At 40.7% G+C, this 22,182-nt stretch overlaps 1 protein-coding gene across 7 annotated transcripts in view; it reads right to left on the reverse strand.

Annotated features, from left to right (window-relative positions):
• PCNX1 (pecanex 1) overlaps window positions 1-22,182 on the reverse strand; it is a 182,609-nt gene that overhangs the window by 50,379 nt on the left and 110,048 nt on the right. For all 7 annotated transcript variants that reach the window (XM_075531995.1, XM_075531997.1, XM_075532000.1 and 4 more), the window contains 9 exons: window positions 21,532-21,685; window positions 17,884-17,916; window positions 15,862-16,033; window positions 15,290-15,400; window positions 12,447-12,538; window positions 7,762-7,871; window positions 7,409-7,514; window positions 5,709-5,801; window positions 1,827-1,977 (listed from right to left, as the gene is read on the reverse strand). In XM_075531995.1, coding sequence (XP_075388110.1) covers window positions 1,827-1,977; window positions 5,709-5,801; window positions 7,409-7,514; window positions 7,762-7,871; window positions 12,447-12,538; window positions 15,290-15,400; window positions 15,862-16,033; window positions 17,884-17,916; window positions 21,532-21,685 — 1,022 coding nt within the window. The remainder of the gene's footprint in view (window positions 1-1,826; window positions 1,978-5,708; window positions 5,802-7,408; window positions 7,515-7,761; window positions 7,872-12,446; window positions 12,539-15,289; window positions 15,401-15,861; window positions 16,034-17,883; window positions 17,917-21,531; window positions 21,686-22,182) is intronic.

Raw genomic sequence — 22,182 nt, forward strand, 5'->3', positions numbered from 1 at the left:
TATTAGTTAACAACCAAACCCCAAGCCAGCGAATGTAGAAGGAGGGGTGGAACTGGAGAGCAGCCATTAAGCAACCAACAAATAATACCTGGTTCAGACAAGAACCACTGAATGGTGCTAACACTTAGCACCCGGACTTTTATATGTGAAGAGAATGCATGCTTTTAATGTAGGTCGTGTCTAAGTGATCGTTTTTATTTACTGCCAGGTGAGTCCTTCTCCTTCACAAAGCACATTATTCAAATTTTAAAAGGAAGCAATGAAACACAGATATTTGGAGATGCATACATAATGGGCACTCAAAAGTACTCATTAACAGAGTGGGGATTTAACAAACAGGAATAGGTTTACCTTTCCCACTGGTTTCAAACCACCACCCAGATAATAATCTAATGGGATCTGCTTTACCCAGAGGAGATCAATGTGGTCTTGTGTGGTCTCCCCCAAATCTATGTCAGAACTAGGACACTGCTTGCAGCTAATGGTAAATGATTGTCAAGTTATCTCCCAGAAGACATCAGCCATCCAGAGCAAGCAGACCCTATTGTCTGTCCCACTGTAAGTGGGGCTCAACTCCTTACTGTTAGGGACAGTAGATTGCTTCCCCGAAAGCTCATAATAAATCAAGAGTCCAGCTCAAGGACAATCAAGGTTAGGCCGCCAGATCCCCCCATTTTGTCACACATGCATATCTTTAATCCCTCCTCTTCCTATAGTGTGTAAAATCCATAGATTGCCCCCCTTTCATTACTGGATTACCTATAGTACAACCCCTTCCTGTGATATATGTCTTTAGCGGGCTTGCATGCCCCCAAAAGATATAAGCCTTGATTAGAGTAAGTCTCTCTCTCTTCTCCCCTCTCCTCTGCCCACAAAGTACCTGGCTGGTGAGATCATGCCCGTCCAGGAGGTGAGCATGCTACCATGAAATGTGTCTGACTCCTTCATTTTACTTCTCTTCTATCTCTCTTATTCTCTATGACTTTACTACAATCTTTCTATCATAATCGTACAATTGTGCCTATAGGACCCGTGATATAGTTTTGAGGGGCTGGTTTCCCCCACAGTCTGAAAATACTCCTCTGCCATTTCTAGCTAACTCCATCAGGAGAGAAATGGACAGAGAACAAAGCAAACTCCTCCTGTCCGCCTGGGACAATGAACAAAGGGGACGTTCGATAAGGACAGGCATGGACTTTATAGATTCTCTGAAAGAAGGACATTTAGAGTCTTGCAGGTCATGGGGCCAATGCACAAGGCCCAAAGACAGCAGGAAAGGAACGACAGGGCGTAAAGCGGTAGAAAACCTTTCCAAGTGGACTGGCTTTCTTTTAGTGTGGTTTTACACTTTATCCCAAATTGGGCTACCAGGTATAATCCTCAAATGTTTTCAACTTCTTTTCATTCTATCAGCTCTTTTATACTCCCCTCTGGTAGGATAAGGTGTCTTTGGTAGAAACAGGAACAAAGCTCTCTCTGTTCTCCCTCAGCTCTAATTAAGAGCATTTCCAATGGAAGCCTCCAACACTGATGGGGGTGGGAGGAGGTGAGGAGAACAGAAGGACACAGACCACACAAGGAGGATTCATCAGTAAGACTTGAGAGGTCTGTAAGAGCACTTTAGGGAGAAGCCAGTCCTACTGAATAGGGAGGTGGCATCGCAACAGTGGGGGCTACATTTGACACAAGAGCATCCTGCAATTCATTAACAACTTGAAACCTAAGGAAAACAAACACAAGCCAAGTGTTGCTTGAGGGCACTTGTTCAATGGAGTCACCATTCAACAGAGTAAAAGCAGGCGGGCAAGTGCTAATCGCGTACTTACTTCGAACTTCATACTGATTATACTCCATTGTCTTCAGCAGAGGATGGGAAAACCAGTGCCACGGGAGCTGTTTCCGAAGCTGAGGCAGCACATAATGGGTCACCAAACCCACGAAGCCCACCAGCGCGTACAGCACGTACTTGAGGACAGGCTAAAGGAACGATCATTTGAAGCGCATTAGGCACCGTCCTGAGCACCACAGAAAAACCAATCGTTTGGCAGTTCAACTTTTTTCCGATATTCAACAGCAAAATCAATTTTGAAATTCCAAAGAAATATTTGTCAATAGCATAGGTCCCCAACTTAGGTGTCCTCGAACCTCTTAAAAACGAAACCAATGTCTGTACTGTAGCCAGGGCAAAGTACACGTATCTGCTTTGAGAGCCCTCTTGGGACTGTTCTAGAGCCCCTCAGGCCTTTGGGAAACACTGGGAGTCAGTGACTGCTCACACGTTAACCCACTCCCCTGACATCATGTCCAACTATATTGGGCTTCCCAGGCTGCAAATCTTATAGGAGCCAAAGTTTCTCTCTCGTCCACAGAGCAGCTAGTGGGCTTGAACCACAGTCTTGCAGGTAGCAATCTGTCACATACCTGACTGTGCCACCAGGGCACCTTGTTCAGGTATCACAGATATTAAACATACGCTAACTCCTTTCCTTGGGTCTGACACTACTGTGTAATAGGGGATGGCTTGAGCTAGACTGCTTGCTATTTCAAGATTTTTCTATAAGACTTACAGAGGAATGCATGAAATTATTTTAAACTAAGAGCAATCAATAAAGGATGCTAGTTAAATAAATTAAGTCTGACACAAGAGCAGAATGGGATGAGGTAAAAAAGCGCTCTATTTCTGTGCCTCTGACGGGTATATTATTGGAAGACAGGCTTTATATATGACTACATTTTAAAAAGACGAAATCAGGTACTTCAAATATTCAAATTAAAAGTTATATATTTAAAAATTAGAACCTCATGGACTCAAAGGAGCTCACTGAATTTTACTCAGTTTGTCAGTACACAGGGGTAACAGTTCAAATTGGAAGAGAATTAAAAACAGGCAAGCCTGTGAAATGAAATCACACAGCATAAGCTCTCACTCTAGCTCCGTCTGCTTCCATAAGGATTTACAGCCTCGGAGCCCCTGTCCTCTAGGGTGGCGAGGTGCCTGAATGGACTCAACACAGCAGTAAGTGAGGCTTTGTCCATTCCAGTCAATGGAGCAGCGAGTCTAGTTTTAATTTCACATATGCAACAGCCCCAGCAGAGTAACCAGACAACACTGGGGAGGAAAGCGTGCTGATCTTGAGAAAGGAGACACATGAGGTGAGCCATGGAAGGGCCTCAGCTTCCTGCCTTGAGAGTCTGCAGGTTGCAGCACAGGGGGGAACCTGGCATTCCCCGAACTGAGAGTTTGGGAAACACAAGGAGACTAGAGGCCAACAGACCCATGCCAGAGATGAAGTACTACACAGAGCGAGAACACTGAAGAGCTGCAGAGAGTCTTCCTGAAGTACTGATGAAACACCACTCGCGGCAGGTGTGAGGAAACTGCACACGTCTGGGAAAAGAACCATTTGGAAGGAGAGGAGGGACAGTGTCCAGACCTCAGACAAGACCACGAAGAGTACCTAGACCCAGCAGCCAGAAGAGATGGCTTGAGATGTATACGGCCCCAGGCAGAGTACTGAGAGGGGCTATAAACTCTCTAACCATTGTTGGTCCCACCTATGAAACCTCAAATACAAGACCTGAAAAGATCACACTCTCCTCACAGAATTTAATTGTATCCCAGAACAATGTTAAAGAGCGTTCTACACATACAAAAATATGTAGAACACAACAAGGTACCCTTGGTCGTTTGGCATGTTGTCAGTATTACCAGGGATGCAAAGAATCCGGAAAATAACAATCCATAATGAGGAAAAAATAGTCAATAAATCAAAATCCAAGTAATTGGTGACACTGATGTTCAAAATTGATAGACAAGGGTATTGAGAATTATTAATACTGAATTCTATATATTCAGAGAGTTAAGCAGAGGATTTGAAGACAGATTAAAAAAAACATATTGAATTTCTAAAGATTAAAACCACACAAGATGGGATTATACATTATGGAAAAGACCAGTTAACTTCAAGACATAATAACAGAACCTCTTCAAAGTAAAATATTCAAACTAATTAAAAAGAAGGAAGCACCAGTATGCTGTAGTACTTAAACCGGCCTAACCTCAAAACTCACAGTCACTGAGTTGATTCTGACTCACCGTGACCAACACGACAGAGTAGAGCTGCCTCTGTGAGTTTCCAAGACTATTAAACTCTTTACAGGGGTAGAGAGCTACCCTCCAAAATAAACCAAGTCCACTGCCATTGAGTCAACTCTGACGCAGTGACTCGGTAGGGTTTCAGAGGTTGGAAATCTTTACTGGCGCAGACAGCCTCATCTTTCTCTCCTGGGACTGCTGGTGAGTTTGAGCAGCAACCTTGTGGTTAGCAGTCCAACCCTTACCCAAGAGCTCCCCTAAGATCTACGAAACTGGATCCCCATGTGGTGGAAGAGGGGTGAGTGTGTGACAGGAAGGAGAAGGACAAGAGTAATGCCTACAGTTTCCCAAACTTAAAAAAAAATCATCAGGATTTGGCAACTAACAACAAAAATTTAAAATATATACCCCCAAATTTGATGGAAATTATAAGTTTATGGGATTCAAGCTCTATGAACTGCAAGCACAAAACCAGGGAAAAAACGACACCACTGAACTTCATAATCAAACTGCTCACAATCACCAGTGAAGAGGCCACCTTAGAGCAAGGACAAGCTGAGTGTAGAGGGAAGCAACTATGACAGCAAGCCTCGTGCTGGGAGCAACACAAATGGGAAGGCAGTGGTCCAGCACCTCTAGTAAAGTGCTCAAGGGCAGCACAGTCACCACACAATTCTGTAACCAGGGATGCAGCTTTCAAAACACAGGGGAAAGTTCAAGACTGAAGTCAAGCAGTGTGTTGACTTGCACTGCAAGGAGATTTACGGGAAACCTTTCAGACAAACCTAGTGAAGATAATGGGTCTGTGTAACACAGTGAAAAGCCCTAGAAATGGTCCTTACTTGGCCTACAGGTGAGAGGAACTGTACCACTTTTCCATCTGACGGTATTCTAGACTTTCAGCTGAGTAGGGTGCTTTGGCAGTAGATAAATGTGTCTTCCGCGTGGGAAGGTTGCGGGTCAGCAGGCTTTAGAGGGAAGCTTGTGCAGTCTCCAAATGCTATCTGCCTCGTTTGTCATTCCCTCCTACCCCTTATCAGGATAGGGCTCCACCACCAGGAGAATACCCAAGGAGCGGTCCTTTGTTACTTCCAATACCCAGTTGTTACAGACTGGTTTCTATAGAGGGGTTCTGTCTCTAGGAACACTTGCTCTGGGGAAGCCAGCTGCCATTTCATGAGGACACCCGGCAACTTGTTTTGGGGCTCATGTGGAAAAGATGTGAGGTCTCTTACCATTAGTCAAGGGAACACAAAACAAAACAAACAAGGCTTGCAAACCACTAGCCCCAGATGATGGAAACATCATAGAATCATCCGGCTAAGACATTCGCAGATTCATGCCCCACCCCCCAAAACGGAACTGATCAATGGTTTTGTTTAAAAAACACAAAAGGCACATATTTCAATACAAAGAAGACATGTTATAATCAAACCAGAAATGAATCTGAACAGTTAGTTACTTTGCTCCAAATAAAAGAACAAAACGTAAATGATGATGGCAACAAATGTATAAACGTGTTTGATACAATGGATGTATGTATGGATTGTGATAAGAGTTGTACAAGCCCCCAATAAAATGACTTAAAAAAAAAGAACAAAATGTTCCTTACCTGCAATACTGTGAATACTGTGCTTACATGAATAGCAAAATACAGCACGCCAATGACAATGCACACGACAAGGTCAGACTGTAAACGCTCACTCTGTGAGACAAAAGGGAATCATCAAGAGGCCATTATGTACATAAACTCACTTGTTCCATGTAAACTAAAAGCCAAGTTCCTTAATTCTCAACTAGTAGAGGTTAGAGGGGAAAACAATCTCACTCACATGCATTTTAGAAATTGCTTACATACATTAGTTACAATACATCTTATTTCCTGCTTCATTTCCCCTCTCCTGGTTTGACACTAACGCCAAGGAAACCACCATTTATTTAGCTGCATGTGTTGACTAACAGGTCGCACTGAGACTTTCAAATCTTCCTTTGGTAAATTGATTTTATTACTTATAGAAGTACATCCCCTTAAATAATAAAATTATATTTCCATTGGTCTTTTGAAAATGTGTGTGTGCATGCTGCCCCATTTTATTCCCGAGACTTGATTCTTTTACAAGTTGTTAAAAAAAATCATAACACTCATGTAAGCTTTGTTAAATCAAAATATTAAGATATTATTTAAAGTAGATTCAAAATATCTTATAATATTTAATATTGAATATTCTTTGTTAACATTAAAACTCCAAGAAAAAAATTTAAATCAAAACTTTAAACTATGCAATTTTGTATCTTTCAAGTTTTCAAAAACACGTAAAAATCATGTCCACTGAAAGTAAATATTTAATTTAAGGCCTATATAAATCCAGTCTTCACAAATGAAAATAAGCTAAGTCAGCGGTTCTCAACTTGTGGGTCATGACGCCTTTGGGTGTGTGTGTGTGTGTGTGTGTGTGTGTGTGTGTGTAACAACCTTTTCATAGGGGTCACCTGATTCATAACACTAGCAAAATTATAGTTAAGAAGTAGCAACAAAAATCATTTGATGGTTGGGGGGTCACCACAACATGAGGAACTGTATTAAAGGGTTGCAGCACAGTACAATTAAGACCACGGATCTAAGTAATTTGGTATAGGGTGTTTAATGTATTATCCTACATATATGAATCGATAGGATTCATTTAAAAATAATTATTATAAAATGCAAGTAGCATAACAAACTCAGTGCATAAATAAATTACTGCATTTACCTTATTATATTATTTTTCTCTCTTTCAAAAACAGGTACATAACTTTTCAAACTGCCCTTGTTAAAATTCAATATGGCTTACAAGAATAGTTTGTATCACCAAGCACAACCACAAAAACCAATCTCATTTGTTACTACCGTATACACTTGAGTATAAGCCAACCCGAATATCAGCCAAGGCACCTAATTTCATCATAAAAACTGTATTAAAAATGTGCTGAAAAACTCAGCTTATACATGAGTATATACGGTATTTACTGTTCAGATGCTAGTTTAAGCTGAAGAGGATATTCTATGAACAATGACAGTATTTACTAAATTCTACCTGACCCAAAAAGGATGTTTAACATATTGTTTTATGTACAAAACAAGTTTGAGAAATGAATATTTCCTATATATTAAAATTTTAAATAGAAGCAATCAACAACCTATAACTAGTCTAAGTCATTGTAACTACACATCTCCCTCAAATACTTAAGACTCTTCCAAAGTTGTTCATTATAGAATATGATGAACTTTAAGAAGTCACATCTTTTAAGTGATTTTAAAAAGCTAAAACTTACAACAGAATTTCTAAGTTTTTCAGGCAGTGGATCTTTTACTTCTGATAAGGGGTCTTCTGGATTTTTCTCTTCTGTTTTTGGAAAAATCTTGGATTGCACCAAAGCGCTTTACATTAAAAAATAAGAGAAAAGAGAGAAAAAAAAAAACAAAACAGAAAATACCAAATTTATAATGTAAGAATACCAGTACATTAAATATCAATTAAAAATTCAGGTAGAAAAAAATACAGTTACTTTTAAAACCTAATATAGAACTAGGCTAAGAGATATTGGGAAGATATAGCTTGGAATTAAATTGGAAAACAATGCCATCTTTTGTATATTTCTTTAATGGAGTAATTTATTTCACTTACAAAAGGACAGATGGATCACTACTTTGTCGGCTGAGGTGATATGAAACAGCTACTAACAAACCACAAAAAATGGAGAAGAGTACTGGAATATGCTGGCCATCCCAAGAATCCTGTTGGAAACAGAACAAAATATTTAACACAGTAGTCTTGTTTTATAAGTAAGCCTTTTATTTCTGTATTTGGAGAGAGATTCTTACATTCAACAAGAAACTTTTTAGTGGTAGTATTGATTACACTTTATTCCAGATAGACTGAAGCTCGCTGCTTAGGAACATGAGCATCTAAGTTGTTAGCTTATGTTCAGATTTCCTTTAGCACCGCAGCTATCGATATACATGCTTCTGATGCATGTCGATGTCTTTCCAATGTTCAGGGCTATGGATCTCAGAGTAAACGATGACTCCCTTCTGAAGACTAAACTAATTATTGGTGCTTTCAGATGGTCTGTCAGTTCTGACGGATGTCCAACAAAATGAAACACTGCCTGGTCCTGCACAGTCCTCACAATTGTTCGGCCTGAGCCCATTGTTGCAGCCACTGTGTCCATCTACCTTGTAGAGGCTTTTTCAGCGCCCCTCTACCAAACACGGTGTCCTTCTCCACCATGGACTGGGTTCTCCTGTCACGTCCAAAGGAGGTGGAGTCTCGCCTGCCATGCCTCTAAGAAGCTCTCTACTCCACCCAAGGCAGGCACAATGCAACACATGAGGCAAAATGTGGACATCTGGCCCGGGACTTTCTTGATGGCATTGCTTACGATCTGTGCTTAGAACCATTACATCCCACAGACACTGAGCATTAAGTTAATGTGCTAAGTGCCTTCCGAATGAATGAATTGGATAGTCCCAGAAATGAATAAACCAAAAGCTAACTTCCAAGGTCAACCAAATGTGTGGAACCCCATGAGTGTTTTGCTCACTGTAGTATATCCGGTGTCTCCCAGCAGGCTATCTGGCAACAGAGTGGACAGTAAGGATAAATAGCTGGCATTTCTAAAGGGTGTGACAGACACCATTCTGATCCATCTCTCTTAGGAGGTTTGGGGAGGAAGAATGGTAGGGGTGGGAACCATATGTTCATACTGGTTTTGCTTTATTAATCATGATCCAAATTTCAGCAATCTCTTAAAAACCAGAAAACCTGGAAAGTTTACACACATCAAAAGGAATGCAACTAAAGTGGTTATAAAAACTCAAAAACAAAACCAGACCCACTGCCATCTAATTGATTCTGACTCTGACCCTACAGCAGCGGTTTTCAACCTGCGGGTCGTGACCCCTTTGGGGTCGAACGATCCTCTCATAGGGGTCGCCTGATTCATAACAATCGTAAAATGACAGTGATGAAGTAGCAACGACAACAATGTTATGGTTGGGGTGGGGGGTCACTACGACAAGAGGAACTGGACGAAAGGGTTGCGGCATTGGGAAGCAGAGGACACGGTGGAGGCGGCCCCGTGGGTTGCTGAGACTGGCACTCCTCATGAGAGCAGCCGGTGGCGTCAGACTGCTGACCTTGCAGGTAGCAGCCCAATGGAACCACCACATCACTTTTCTTTGCATGTGTGTGCCTGCACAGTAATTCAGTACAATTTAACTATTCCATGATTAATTTAACCATTCACAAATGATAGCTATTGGGTCATGCCCAGCTTTTAGCAAGCACAAGTACTGCTGTAAATGAAATCCTTCCACACAATCTTGGCTCATGCACTGATGCAGACACATTACGTTTATGAAAAGGAGGAAGTAAAATAAAACCATCTAAGAGGAGAGCAGGAAGGAAACACCCATCTTCCTGTCTGTCCTAGGACATATCTACCTGGCAGTTTTACAATGGCTGCTGTTCTGTTATGTAACTACCGAATAATGCCGTTGGTTGTGTTGAGTCAATTTCCAACTCCCGTGTGCAGAGCAGAATTGCTGCACAGGCTTTTCCAGGCTGTGACTGTGGGGCAGCAGAATGCAGGCCCTGTCTTCTGAGGTATCTCCTGGGGGCTTAACCCACCAACTTTGCTGCTAGCAGCAGAGTGCAAAAATGTTTGCACCGCTCACACTCCTTACAGGGCAGCGGCATTTAGATCCCAGGTTAGAAAGCCAACTGCACTCGTTTAGTCTATGGCTATACTTTCCAAAACTTGACCCCAAACACAAATCTAAAACTTAATGCTACAAACTGGTGCCTCTGAGAGAAGCTGGACTTGGATCTTATTTCCTCTGGTTCTTTCCTAGACTCAGCTTCATTTATCCACATTCCACCCTCCCCACCTCACATCCCCCTCTCGTTTTTAAATGCAATCAAATGTCAGATGGTTTGAAAACACAAACCCCCTAAACACCCTCAATCATGTGCACAATTTCCCAGCTACATTCTGAAAAATACAGAATAAACTTAGTATCTACTCAAAGGCAAACCCTACTTTGAAAAGCCTCCTCTGAGATGCCAAAGAAGCTGCTTTTGCTAAAGCCATCAATATGCTATGAATCGCAAAATTCAGAAAACTTTGGGGTGTTTTTTCCCAGACTCAATTTCCCCTTAAAGTTTCCTTTGGGGGAATCTGGTTCACTATTTAACCCTAATTTACTCATCAATTCACATAAGCAATCCTTTCCTTCAATTGTATGTACTTTGGTTGAGGCTGATTAAATGTACCCATCTCTACCCTCAAGTGACGCTACCATGACACCTAGCAACAGCTACTCCTATGGAGCGCCCCAGAAATACCGACAGATAAACACGTCCAGATATAAACAATCACCTTCCTGACCACACTTGCCAGCACACCCAGGGTTCCCAGGTTGCACACGTGTGCCGCCATCCAGCCTGCTGCTCCAGCCTGACCCCACCGAACCAGATGCTCGCCTAGACTCATCTGGGCCATTTCCTCTGCAACCCGGTACTCTCCAGACACAGTCAACATGAATTCTACTTTTAGCCCAGTCCTCCATAATTTTAAGACCGCAGTTCAATAGTCAGCCTATTTCTGATGCCTCCTGCTCACACTTCAGTCTGCTTCATGCTAGGGATCAAATCATTTCCTAACATGTAACTCTGGTCACACCCCAGGCTACCAAAAGCACTTGGATAGTCTTCGATGACTTTCAGGGTAACAAAGAATTCACATCCCAATCCCTCAAGAGATGGATTGACACCGGGGCTGCCACTGTGGGCGCCGCAGTGTTTCAGGGTGTTGAGCTGCGGAACTGACTTAATGGCGCTTAAAAATGACACGATCCTTACTGAAGTTCTTCTTTCCTTGTGAACGTAAAATTCCAGAACTTCTTAGATTAGCTGCTGTTTCCCTTAGAGCAGTGGTTCTCAACCTGTGGGTCGCAACCCCTTAGGAGGTCGAATGCCCCTTTTACAGGGGTTGCCTAAGACCATCAGAAAACACATATTTCTGATGGTCTTACAAGCCGAGACACTGCTCCTCTATCCGTCTCCCGGCAGGTCCGCCCACATGCAGATACGCCCACATATGAGTACCTGGTGTGAAGACTGTTACCCATGCTACACCATGCTTCAAGACAAAAATTCATTTATTTGTCATCAGAAATAAATATTTCGCAGTACATAATTACATATTGTTTTTGTGATTCATCACTGTGATTTGTGTTCAATTTGTAACAATGAAAATACAACCTGCAAATCAGATATTTACATGATGATTCATAACAGTAGCAAAATGACAGTGATGAAGTAGCATCAGAAATAATTTTATGGTGGGGGCCACAACATGAGGAACTGGATGAAAAAGTCACGGCATGAGGAAGGTTGAGAACCACTGCCGTAGACAATATTACATGGTCTTTATAACATGGCAGCTCTTCATCCCTTGCTCCAACTACCCACTCACTATTCGTCCTTCGGAGTTGGAGCAAATGCCACTTCCTTGAATTCCCTTTTGGTTGATCACTGTTCCAAGTTTGCATAACCAGAGCCCTCTACTTTTGCTGCCTCCATTACTCTACACTGAAGGTGAGGGCTAAGTTCATCATCACAGCGCAGCCACGCGCTCCTAAAGCAGCACAGTGCTTCAGGCTCTATAAACGTTGCGAAGTAAGCGAAGCAAGTAGACGCGATGAGCCTCTTTCCATTGTCTTGTCAATCTCATCATCTCTGTCTTGCATTAATCATGAAACATAACCGAAAATATATGCGAGGGGCAGAAAAATGCCAAATTATTATGTTTTCAATTTGGTGATAGTTTTTAAAGAGAAGCTTGTCAGGCTCATGCTGACACTTCCAACCCAATAATGACATTTCAGTTCAGTTCAGTGCAGTGATCTTCACCAGAATGGATTGTAAATTTTAGTCCCTGAACTCATTCTTCAGAGATCTAAGAAACCTTGCTATGAACAGCGGTTACATACATTCCAAACTAAAAATCCAAGATTAACTTCACATCCTGGGATGCCATGCCCACCCCTTACCAAGATCAGCTTAGTGTTTAATAACCTGTATCAAACGCTAACCTGGGGCTGCTGCTTAGCAAAGGTTTTCTTTTTAATATCATTGCCTATTAGATTGCTTTCAAAATCAAAATCAGAATGAGAATAATGTTTAGCCTCTGAAGACCATGAAAACTAATGCTGAAAAAAATGACAGTCGTTAGTTAACTTAAAAACAATATTCATGTAGAAATCTAGCTTTAAGGACAAAACCAGCTAGAATGTATTGCTCACCTTTAAGGCGCCGTGACACAGTCCATACAGTAAGGCCACTGCCACCATGCTACAGATGAAACTGTACAGTGCAGCGAGCAGGCTTGTTGCGGCTAGACAGTCGAGGGAAATGATGCTTTGTTAGCATATCTTAAGAGTTTAACGAAATGGATTTAAGATGTTCTAATATGGGCTATAATTCGGATTGCTATCCTCAATCTTTGACATAGGATAAACTATACTTATCTTGGAAGCACTAAAAATGCAACACAGTGAGGGGTGGGCCTGGGGCGGGGGAAAACATCATCCGTATCATGATTCAGGACATTTATCTGAAGTTAACGAAAATATGGGAAGATGAAGCTTGCTGAAATCTTCAAAAGCTGGAGCTACCTTTGTGTTCATGACAAGATATCGGTCTATATAAACAGAATTTGTGCTGCCCACAGAAACAAATCTGTATTTCCTGTGCTAATTAATTCTCACACAAAATATTACAAGTGCAAAAAATTAACTACAAAGCTGGCCAAATGCAGATGATAACAAGACCAACAAAGAAAAATAGATTCAATGGGATTATTGGAGGGAATATGGGGATGGCTAAAATCACCAGCCTTTTATTTTTAAAATAGGGATAATAGATTTTCTTCATTAGTAATTTACATAGTTGTTATAATAGAAAGCCATAGCAAAAAATTCAGGCAATATTAAAAAAAGCCTACTAAGTAGCTCACGGTTATATAGTATGGCAAAGCTTACTATTATCAATTACCTACATTAAAGCCTCCCCACAGTAGTTAGATTAACATATGACCTATTATAGACCTGAAACTGTCTTCTACCCATTAGCTGATGATGGATGAGAGCAAGCCTGTCTTAATCCACATCCCTTCATGAATTTTCAAAATACTATAGATGCAGAGAAACATAGAAAAGGTTTAAGTTCTACTTAAAATTTAAGCTATAATTTAACCAGCAGAGATGAATTAAATGGATATATACCTACTCTTTATCTATTGATATGGTTAGGTTCCAAAGACCAAGTCATTATGGGACAACAGGCATGATGCCAAATGGAGGATTTCCCCCATTTTCACACTATTTGTCTGTTCATTATTTAGAAAACGATTATAAGAATAACAAAGGCTAAGACTGATGATGTGTCTAGTTATAGATTGCTCCTCTGGAGAATAAAGCAGGGCTGTGTGACTGGAAGGTCCACGGCTCAAACACCCTCCCCTCCCCCTGTGCTGGCACTGGGCCAATACCAACAAAGCTGGTGGTGCAAGGCCAATCCTGTGCAGGAGAGAGATGAAGCGGTCTACTTCCGTCAAGGTTTGCTACACTGGAAGCGCTCCCTGTGGTTGTTAGGAGCAGGAATCGCCTGGATGCCACGGAGAGCTGCCCCCACTCCCGGGCAGAAGCCCTGACTCTCCCAGGTCACAGGGCTTGGTGGGCTTGGGCTTCCTGCAGGAGCTGGGACACTGGACCACGAGGCTCTCCCCAGTTGGGTTCAGGTGGGGATGCCACGACATGCCCAGCATTTCTTCCACATCACCCTGCTCACGCAGGTGGCTTTCTCCTCTTTCTTTCCTTCCCAGACACAGTAATTTGGGGCTGAATGACCTCAGGATGCATATGTGCTGGGAACCCAAACAGGCTCGGTGCTGTCTGTGTGTCCATCCTGAGGCTAGGTCACTGAGGAATCCGGGCAGGCTAGCACACACAGATTTGTACAGGCCACCAGAGAACCTCCTTGAGAGAAAGGATGCTCTCCAGCCACTGCCACTACGCCCATCCCCGAGCTGATTTGCAAAACAGTTGAACAGTAGATTTATACTGCGGTTCCAAATGTGAAGTGTCAGAAAATGAGAGCGTTGGTAGGCAAGGAGGAGGCAGTATACTTGGAAAATAAATGAGGGTGGAAAATGTGAAGTATAAAGAGATACGGACTAAAAATTATAGTAATTCTTTTCCTTTCATATTTTTCTCTAGTTGTACATTGATTTTTCAATGACATCTTAAATAATTAAGTACTATAACGAGGATGACAATCTATAACAGGTGAAAGATGGCAAAGAGGAAAAGTAAATATGACTGGGAACTATCAAGTAGTTATTTTCAACTTCTGAGAATCATTTATTTCACAATAATATTGGTGTGCTCTTATTTTGAAACAAAATCTAAGTATACCCATTCATATCCACATGATCTCTAGAAAGATAATTTTTAAGAGCTTATTTAGTAAAATACCTTTGGATTTTGGTGTTCTAAAAATAAAACAAAACTTAGAAACCATATATATAGGCATATCAAGTGTGCACAGCGGTTCGACATTCAAATATAATGCCCTGTCTCAGGTTCAATGGATGTGGGGCAGGCTATCTTTTGCAAGTATTTAATCAGTCTATATAAATTCCACGCAAGCTCAGTGTAACTTTAGTTTTGCTGTTGTTAGGTGCGACCTAGTCACCTCAGACTTAGTGCAGGTTATTGGCAACAGAATAAACACTGCCCCATCTAGCAGCATCCTCACAAGTGTGTTTGTTTTGAGCCCACTGGTGACACCACTGTGTCAATCTTTCCTGTTCAGGCTCCTCCTCTTTTTGGTGACCCTCGACTAAAACTTTTACCTTTAGACAGCATTTTATTACTTCTTAGAGATTCCAATTAAAGATTATTCCTGGATATTTTACTATGGTAAAAATGACTACTTTTTCCCATGTACAAATCAATTTTTACTCAGTCTTCAATAGGTGTATTTCTAAAACGAAACCAGGAAAGTATTTCAACATTCAATTTACTAATTTCAGCTCTGTAAGAGTAATACTGTTGTTTGTGCTTTTTAAAAAAAGAGTACTCACCATTACCACCAAATATATGAATATCCAATTGCTCACAAAGGTACATTACAAATGTATTCACCTGAGGCAGGAGACCAATAAAAAATACTATTGGGAAACAGAGTGTAAACACTACAAAAAGAAAAAAAAAGGGCATTAAAACTATACCATATGGTCTTGTTCATTTAAAGATTATAAAATATATTACAAAAGGACCCTAAATGAATATATACTATAAAACAAGTTTTAAATTTAATTTTTATCTATTTATTTCTATCTAACTGCTTGTATTAAAATCATTTCAACTATAAACACCACCTGTTAAAATTATTTCAATTGTATTCACATAATAGGACCTTGAAGTACAGAAGCCAAAAGGATATTTTCCATTTCACCTGCTTCAAAACAGCAAAATTACTCTAATATAATAATTAGCTTTTTTCATTCTACTAGCCCTATAGTTTTGCTACTCACTGAGGATTACAAAAAGCAAAATAAACTGATCACTACTCTTATAGACTATATAAATTACTTAACAGTAACTTTTCAAATAAATAAATGTTCAAATCTGAGATATTTTAAAGGCGACTCACCTATAACCAAATCTCTGGCTGATAAAAGAACCAGTGGGTTGGTGAAAGTCACTCCGTACAATTTGAACTTTGCTGTAGTGACGTTTCTGCTACCATAATCCAAGAGCCAAATAAGGCCACAACACAGGCAGAAATAAACTGGTCTACTGTAGGCAATGATACGATTGTGACCCTGAAAAAGATATTTTCAAAAGAACTTTGGTTAAATTTAAGAGTCACAACAACTAGTGAGATCTACGATGGCTTATACTGAAAGGATGCAAAAGGCTTCCATGAGGTAAATCAACATCCTGCGCTTGATGCACTGACTAGAAAAAAGTATCATTTTCATATAAGTCCTCCCCTCCCATCAACAAAACTAAAACAAATACCCACAGGGCCTGAGTCTGATTTAATCATGAAGAAACAATGGACAAACTCAAACTGGGTGGGGGGGATTACAACGTTATAGGCCTGTATGCAACACACATGCCGATATCGTGGAAGACTGAGGAATTAAACCAGTTGCCACTGAATCGCTTCTGACTCATGACAATTCTATAAGTGCCAGAACACAACTGCACTTTGTAAGGTCTTCAGTGGCTGATTTTTAGAAATAGACTGGCCAGGCTTTCTTCCAAGGACTGTCTAGATAGGCTCTAGCAGCCCGGTGGCTAATCATTTACATCCCCCAGGGCTCCGCAGAGGAGCTGCTCCAATGAAAAGAGATGGGAGAGACAAAACGCATGATTAAGGGTTTTCAACTGCCAATTGAGACAACCCGTAAAGTCTGAATAAGATTTGTGGATCTATAGTACTGTATCGCTATGCCCTCTTGGTTTGGATTAATTACATTGTAGCACTGTAAAGGATTGCCGCTGTCAGTTTGCTTTACTGTGGTGGCAAAAGCTGAGCCAGTAAGGTTTCTAATACATGGTGAAAAGGTTTCTCTGGAGCTTCCACACTAAGACAGACTAGACTTCTTTTAAAAACTAGCCAACGAAAACCCTGTGGACCGCAGCAGAATGCTGTCTGTTACACACTGGGAGATGAAGTCATTGGGCCCGAAGGGATTCAAAGCACACTGATCACAGCAAAGAAGTGGAGCACACTAAGGGTTGAGAAGATGATCCAGCCAATGCTCTGTTCTGAGGGCAACTAGCAGGACTGCAAAGGAATTTATATTCTTTCTCGGAAACAGACCGGGCATTTAGAGACAGAGGTAATTCAGAGGTAAACAGGGATCTCATGCCTGCAAATCCACTCCAACAGTTCAGAAAAGCATGAATAACATGGTGGTGGAAGTGGCGGGATGTGTTTGAGACAGGCACAAAGAGATTAAGCACACACAGTGAAATGTTAATATAGAGAAGATGGAAGAAAGGTACTGCACATTCTGTGTACTGTCATTGCATTTTTCTATAATCTGAAACTATGTAAAAATAAAGTTAAAAGAAAAAGCAAGGTTTCCATATAGTACTACACTTTAAAACATTTTTACAAAATAATGCATGTCCATCAGTCAAAAGAACATCATTTGCCTCTGTTTTCCTATCATATCAAAATATATCAAATTAAATTATCCAACAGCCATGAGTTTATTTTTTAAAAAACATTTTATTAGGGACTCATACAACTCAACTCATCACAATCCATACACACATCAATTGTATAAAGCACATCTGTACATTCTTTGCCCTCATCATTCTCAAAGCATTTGCTCTGCACCTAAGCCCTTTGCATCACAGCCATGAGTTTATATGACCCATGCTTACCTTATTGATAACCTTCTCCTGAAATAAGCTGCCAAACAATGAGTTATTATGCTAATTTTCAACCAAGATTTAAGAGTCCACTACTACAGTGCCATTTTAGTTTATGTAATAAATCATTTACTTTGCGACAGTACCAAATATAATAGATGAGCAAATACTACCATAAATCTTAATTCAATCTGACATATGCCAAAGAGGAACAAGGGGGAGACTGACTTCCTGCAGGCTGCTACGGAAGGTGAGTAACAGAAATATTAGAAGGACTTACGTGTCTGGGAGAAGAGGAATCTGGCTGAACACTCTAAAAGAAAACCAGAATGACAGATTATACTACTGAAATCCTGGAAATTTCACAAGCAATGTTCAAAATAATTTCAATATACCACCATGAAGAAACTGCCTGTATTAATGCTGTTCGACAGGTGAAACAGTCAACTTCAGGAAGTTGGTGTCATTGTGACATTAAAAACATCCCACAGTTTTCCCGATTCTAAACTTTATTATTGTTAATAATTTGTATCTAGCTTAATGCTTTGAAATTGGCATATGGTATTGTAATGATGGTAAGATCTATTTTATTTTTTATCATTTTATTAGAGGCTCATACAACTCGTCACAATCCATACATGCATCAATTGTGTCAAGCACATTCGTATATATGTTGCCATCATCATTCTCAAAACACTTGCATTTCACCTAAGCCCTTGGTATCAGCTCATTTTTCCCCTCCCTCCCCACTCCCCCGCCCCCTTGATAATTTATAAATTATTATTATTTTGTCATCTCTTATACCATCGTCGGTCTCCCCTCACCCACTTCTCTGCTGTCCGTCCTCCAGGGAGAAGGTTATATGTAGACCATGTAATCTGTTATCCCTTGCTCCCTCACCTTCCCTCCACCCTGCCAATATCTCCACTAAGATCTATTTTATAGCTTGCCTTGTTACATCAATCAGTATATTTAAAGTAGAATCCTTTCTCATGCTACAGTACTACATTCAGAAAACATACAATAACATGGATAGCTTTTAAGAGTCCTAGTCTGGCTGCAAATTCCAACCTATCGTACAATACAATAGTACAGGTATTACATATATCACGTGCATTTTCACAACAAAACGATCAAAGTACAAGCCATATCTTTAGTAAGAGACTTTACCAATTTTCCATTAAAATGTTGAAAGGTACTCTGCAGACTTCCCACATCAGGACTCTTCCCTCAAGCTCCCATTCATTTCAAATAGCACACCAAACAATTTTACTAGGACAGGCTGTCGCTACCCTTTAATTCTACTTTGGAACCAATCTAACTGAATCTGGTAAATTGTCCTTGGCTAAATTGGAAGCCAAGTTAAACATTTTCAACTCCAACACAAGTTCTCCAATGCTTCTGTTTCTACCATTCTTATTTCTGTTTATGATATTACTGTTCTTCTAGCCAACTAAGTTCAGAAGACTGTCATTTTTCACCTTTTCCATATATTAGACTGAAATTAACTGTATAATGGAAAGTGAAGATAAAATAAATTCAACGGCTTAAGGTAGTAAAGGGATAGATTACGGTGGGTGCAATGAAAAGCAAGAACAAAAAAGGCTGCCAATTTCAACACAGAATTCCATTTAATCAAAGGGACTTGATTACTTGTTACCAGGGATCAAGAAGGAAGGAAGGGCAGAGGTGCTAAGATTTTGAGTCTCTAGACAATTGTCAGAAGCAAAGGAATTGGGCAAGACAAGCATTTTGTCAGAAGACAATGGCTTATTTTAAAACTGCATTTCACTGTCTCCTAAGTATGTAGGGCTGAAGTGTGAGAGGGAGGTGAAAACATTGAGCTGTAAATCTGCATACATCTAGGGGCCAAAAATGTAGGAATAAAAGATGGTGCTTTCAGTAGTAGGGAACTGCAAACAGAGAAGACGGGCCAAATAAGGCAAGGTCCCAGCAAAGTCCCTTAAAAGTGGTTCACAGAGAAAGCTGATGGTGCCCGGCTATCAAAAGATATAGTGTATGGGGTCTTAAAGGCTTGAAGGCAAACAAGCGGCCATTTAGCTCAGAAGCCACAAAACCCACATGGAAGAAGCACACCAGCCTGTGCGATCACAAGGTGTTGAAGGGATCATGTATCAGGCATTATCAGAACAAAAAATCTTATCATAGTGAATGATGGGGGGAGAGTGGAGTAGAGACACAAGGCCCATTTGTAAGCCACTAGACACCCCCTTATAGAAGGGTCTCAGGGAGGAGATGAGCCAGTCAAGGTACGATGTAGCAAAGATGAAACATACAACTTTCCTCTAGTTCCTAAATGCTTCCTCCCCAGCCCCCACTACCATGATCCCAATTCTACCTTACAAATCTGGCTAGACCAGAGGAGGTATATTGGTACAGATAGGAACTAGAAACACAGGGAATCCAGAGCGGATGATCCCTTCAGGACCAGTGCTGAGAGTAGTGATACTGGGAGGGTGAAAGGAGGGTAGGTTGGAAAGGGGGAACCAATTACAAGGATCTGAATGTGACCTCCTCCCTGGGGGATGGACAACAAAAGCGGGTGAAGGGAGACATCAAACAGTGCAAGATACGACAAAATAATAATTTGTAAATTATCAAGGATTCATGAGGGAGGGAGAGCGGGGAGGGAGGGGAAAATGAGCTGATGCCTGGGGCTTCAGTGGAGAGCAGATGTTTTGGGACTGATGAGGGGAATGAATGTACAAATGTACTTTACACAATTGATTTATGTATGGATTGTGATGAGTTGTATGAGCCCCTAATAAAATGATTTTTTTTAAAAAGTGGTTCACAGGAAAATGAAGCCCCAGCAAAGGAAAACAGTGAGAAGCAGGAGAATCAGCAGGGTGACATGGAGTCACTGATCAACTGTGAGACTATGAGAGTGGGGACAGGACGAAGTGATGTTAAATGATGCAGCAAAGATGGAGAGAAGCAGGACTAAGAAAAGGACACTAGATTTTGCAATTTGGAGATGACCAGAAATCAAAATTACTATCATTTCAGTTCTTCGATGAGGAAAGATGGCATAGATGGATCTTGAATAATGGAGTTGACCCAGGTGGCTTATTCCAAATGTCTATGTCTGACTATAAAGAGAAACGAGGAAAGCTAGTTGTTATTACAAACAGAACTAAACTAATAGCTTTCAGAACGGTAGAAAAAAATTGTTTTTCAACTCACTGCTATTGAGTTGATGCTGATTCTTAAAAACCTTGTAGGATAGAGTGAAACTATCCCTATGGGTTTCAGAAACTGCGGCCCAACATGAAACCCAAGACAGAGCAAGGGTATTGGCTGATTAAGAACAAAACAGAAGGAAATCGTTAATATTGACAGAAACAGGAAGAATTAATTCATCTGTGATTTTGCACAGATGGCGAAGAATTAGACTTCACATTGTTATTGAGGTATTTGATTCTCTTATTTCTTGAAGCTCAAAACAGGATTTAAAATGTTAAAGATACTATTAAAACAGTAACAACGGGGCATCAAGCCCCTCCTTTCAGTGTTCTCAAAAACCATGTGCACGAAGCATTGGCGTAATACCTACAGGGACAGATTTGAATAGAATTCACCCACAGAATAGAAGACTCAAAAGTGAGACGGAGAAAAGTATTGTCGATCAAAATTCATTAAAAAAATGTATACTTAGTTTCCACAAATGTCCAAATACGTGCTTTTAATATAAAGCATATTTAAACTGCTCCAATTATATACCATTAATTTTACTGTTAAAATGTACTGTTTCCTATCCAATGGAAGGTACAACCCACTGCCACCCAGTTGATACTGGCTCATAGTGCCGCCGGCCCCCCTACTATGTACTTTAGTGAATTATCTGAAACCTGCTTTTCCTGTAAGTACCGCTCCCTAGCAGGAGGAGTAGAAAGAATGCCGGTACCTTGAGCAGTGAGTACTGGCAGCCCGCTATCACCAGGCAGAACTGGAATACCCAGATATCTCGGAAAAAACCTTGGATGAGAAGAACAGATCCCAAAAAAGCCACAAGAATAGCCAGGAGGACCGCTAACACGTTTTCCAGGATCTCACGATTCCTGTAGGCAGAAAAAATGCGAACAATAGATTAAGTATCGTATCTATAACCAGAGTTGATTTAAAGGAGATGATTTCACGGAGGAGCATAACATGATTGCTGACATCTTTTAAAAATAAGTTTTCTTTTCTTTTCCTGAAAGAGTTGCCAAACCCAACTGCTTTACTGAGTTTTAAAATTTATTTCCAGTGGTAAAAGAAAAAGAAAACAATTTAACCAAACCAACATTTCAAACATGCACTATTCGGCAACACTGCCTACATTCACCATGGTCTGTACCTGTCACCCTTATCCTCATCCCATCAGTCATTTCTATAAACAGAACCCCGTGCCACGCCTTTTCCTTCCTCCGCCCCTTCATCTCTGGGAACTGCGAGTAAACACTAGTCTCCTTTGTCCATGGCATGTAAACGGGGACACTGTCCGTCTTTTGTGATGGCCGTATTTCACACAGCATAATGGCTCCAGGGTTCATCCATGCTGCAGCATGTACTGCCG

This window comes from Tenrec ecaudatus, chromosome 14, assembly GCF_050624435.1.
Source record: "Tenrec ecaudatus isolate mTenEca1 chromosome 14, mTenEca1.hap1, whole genome shotgun sequence".
NCBI classification, from domain to species: Eukaryota; Metazoa; Chordata; class Mammalia; order Afrosoricida; family Tenrecidae; genus Tenrec; species Tenrec ecaudatus.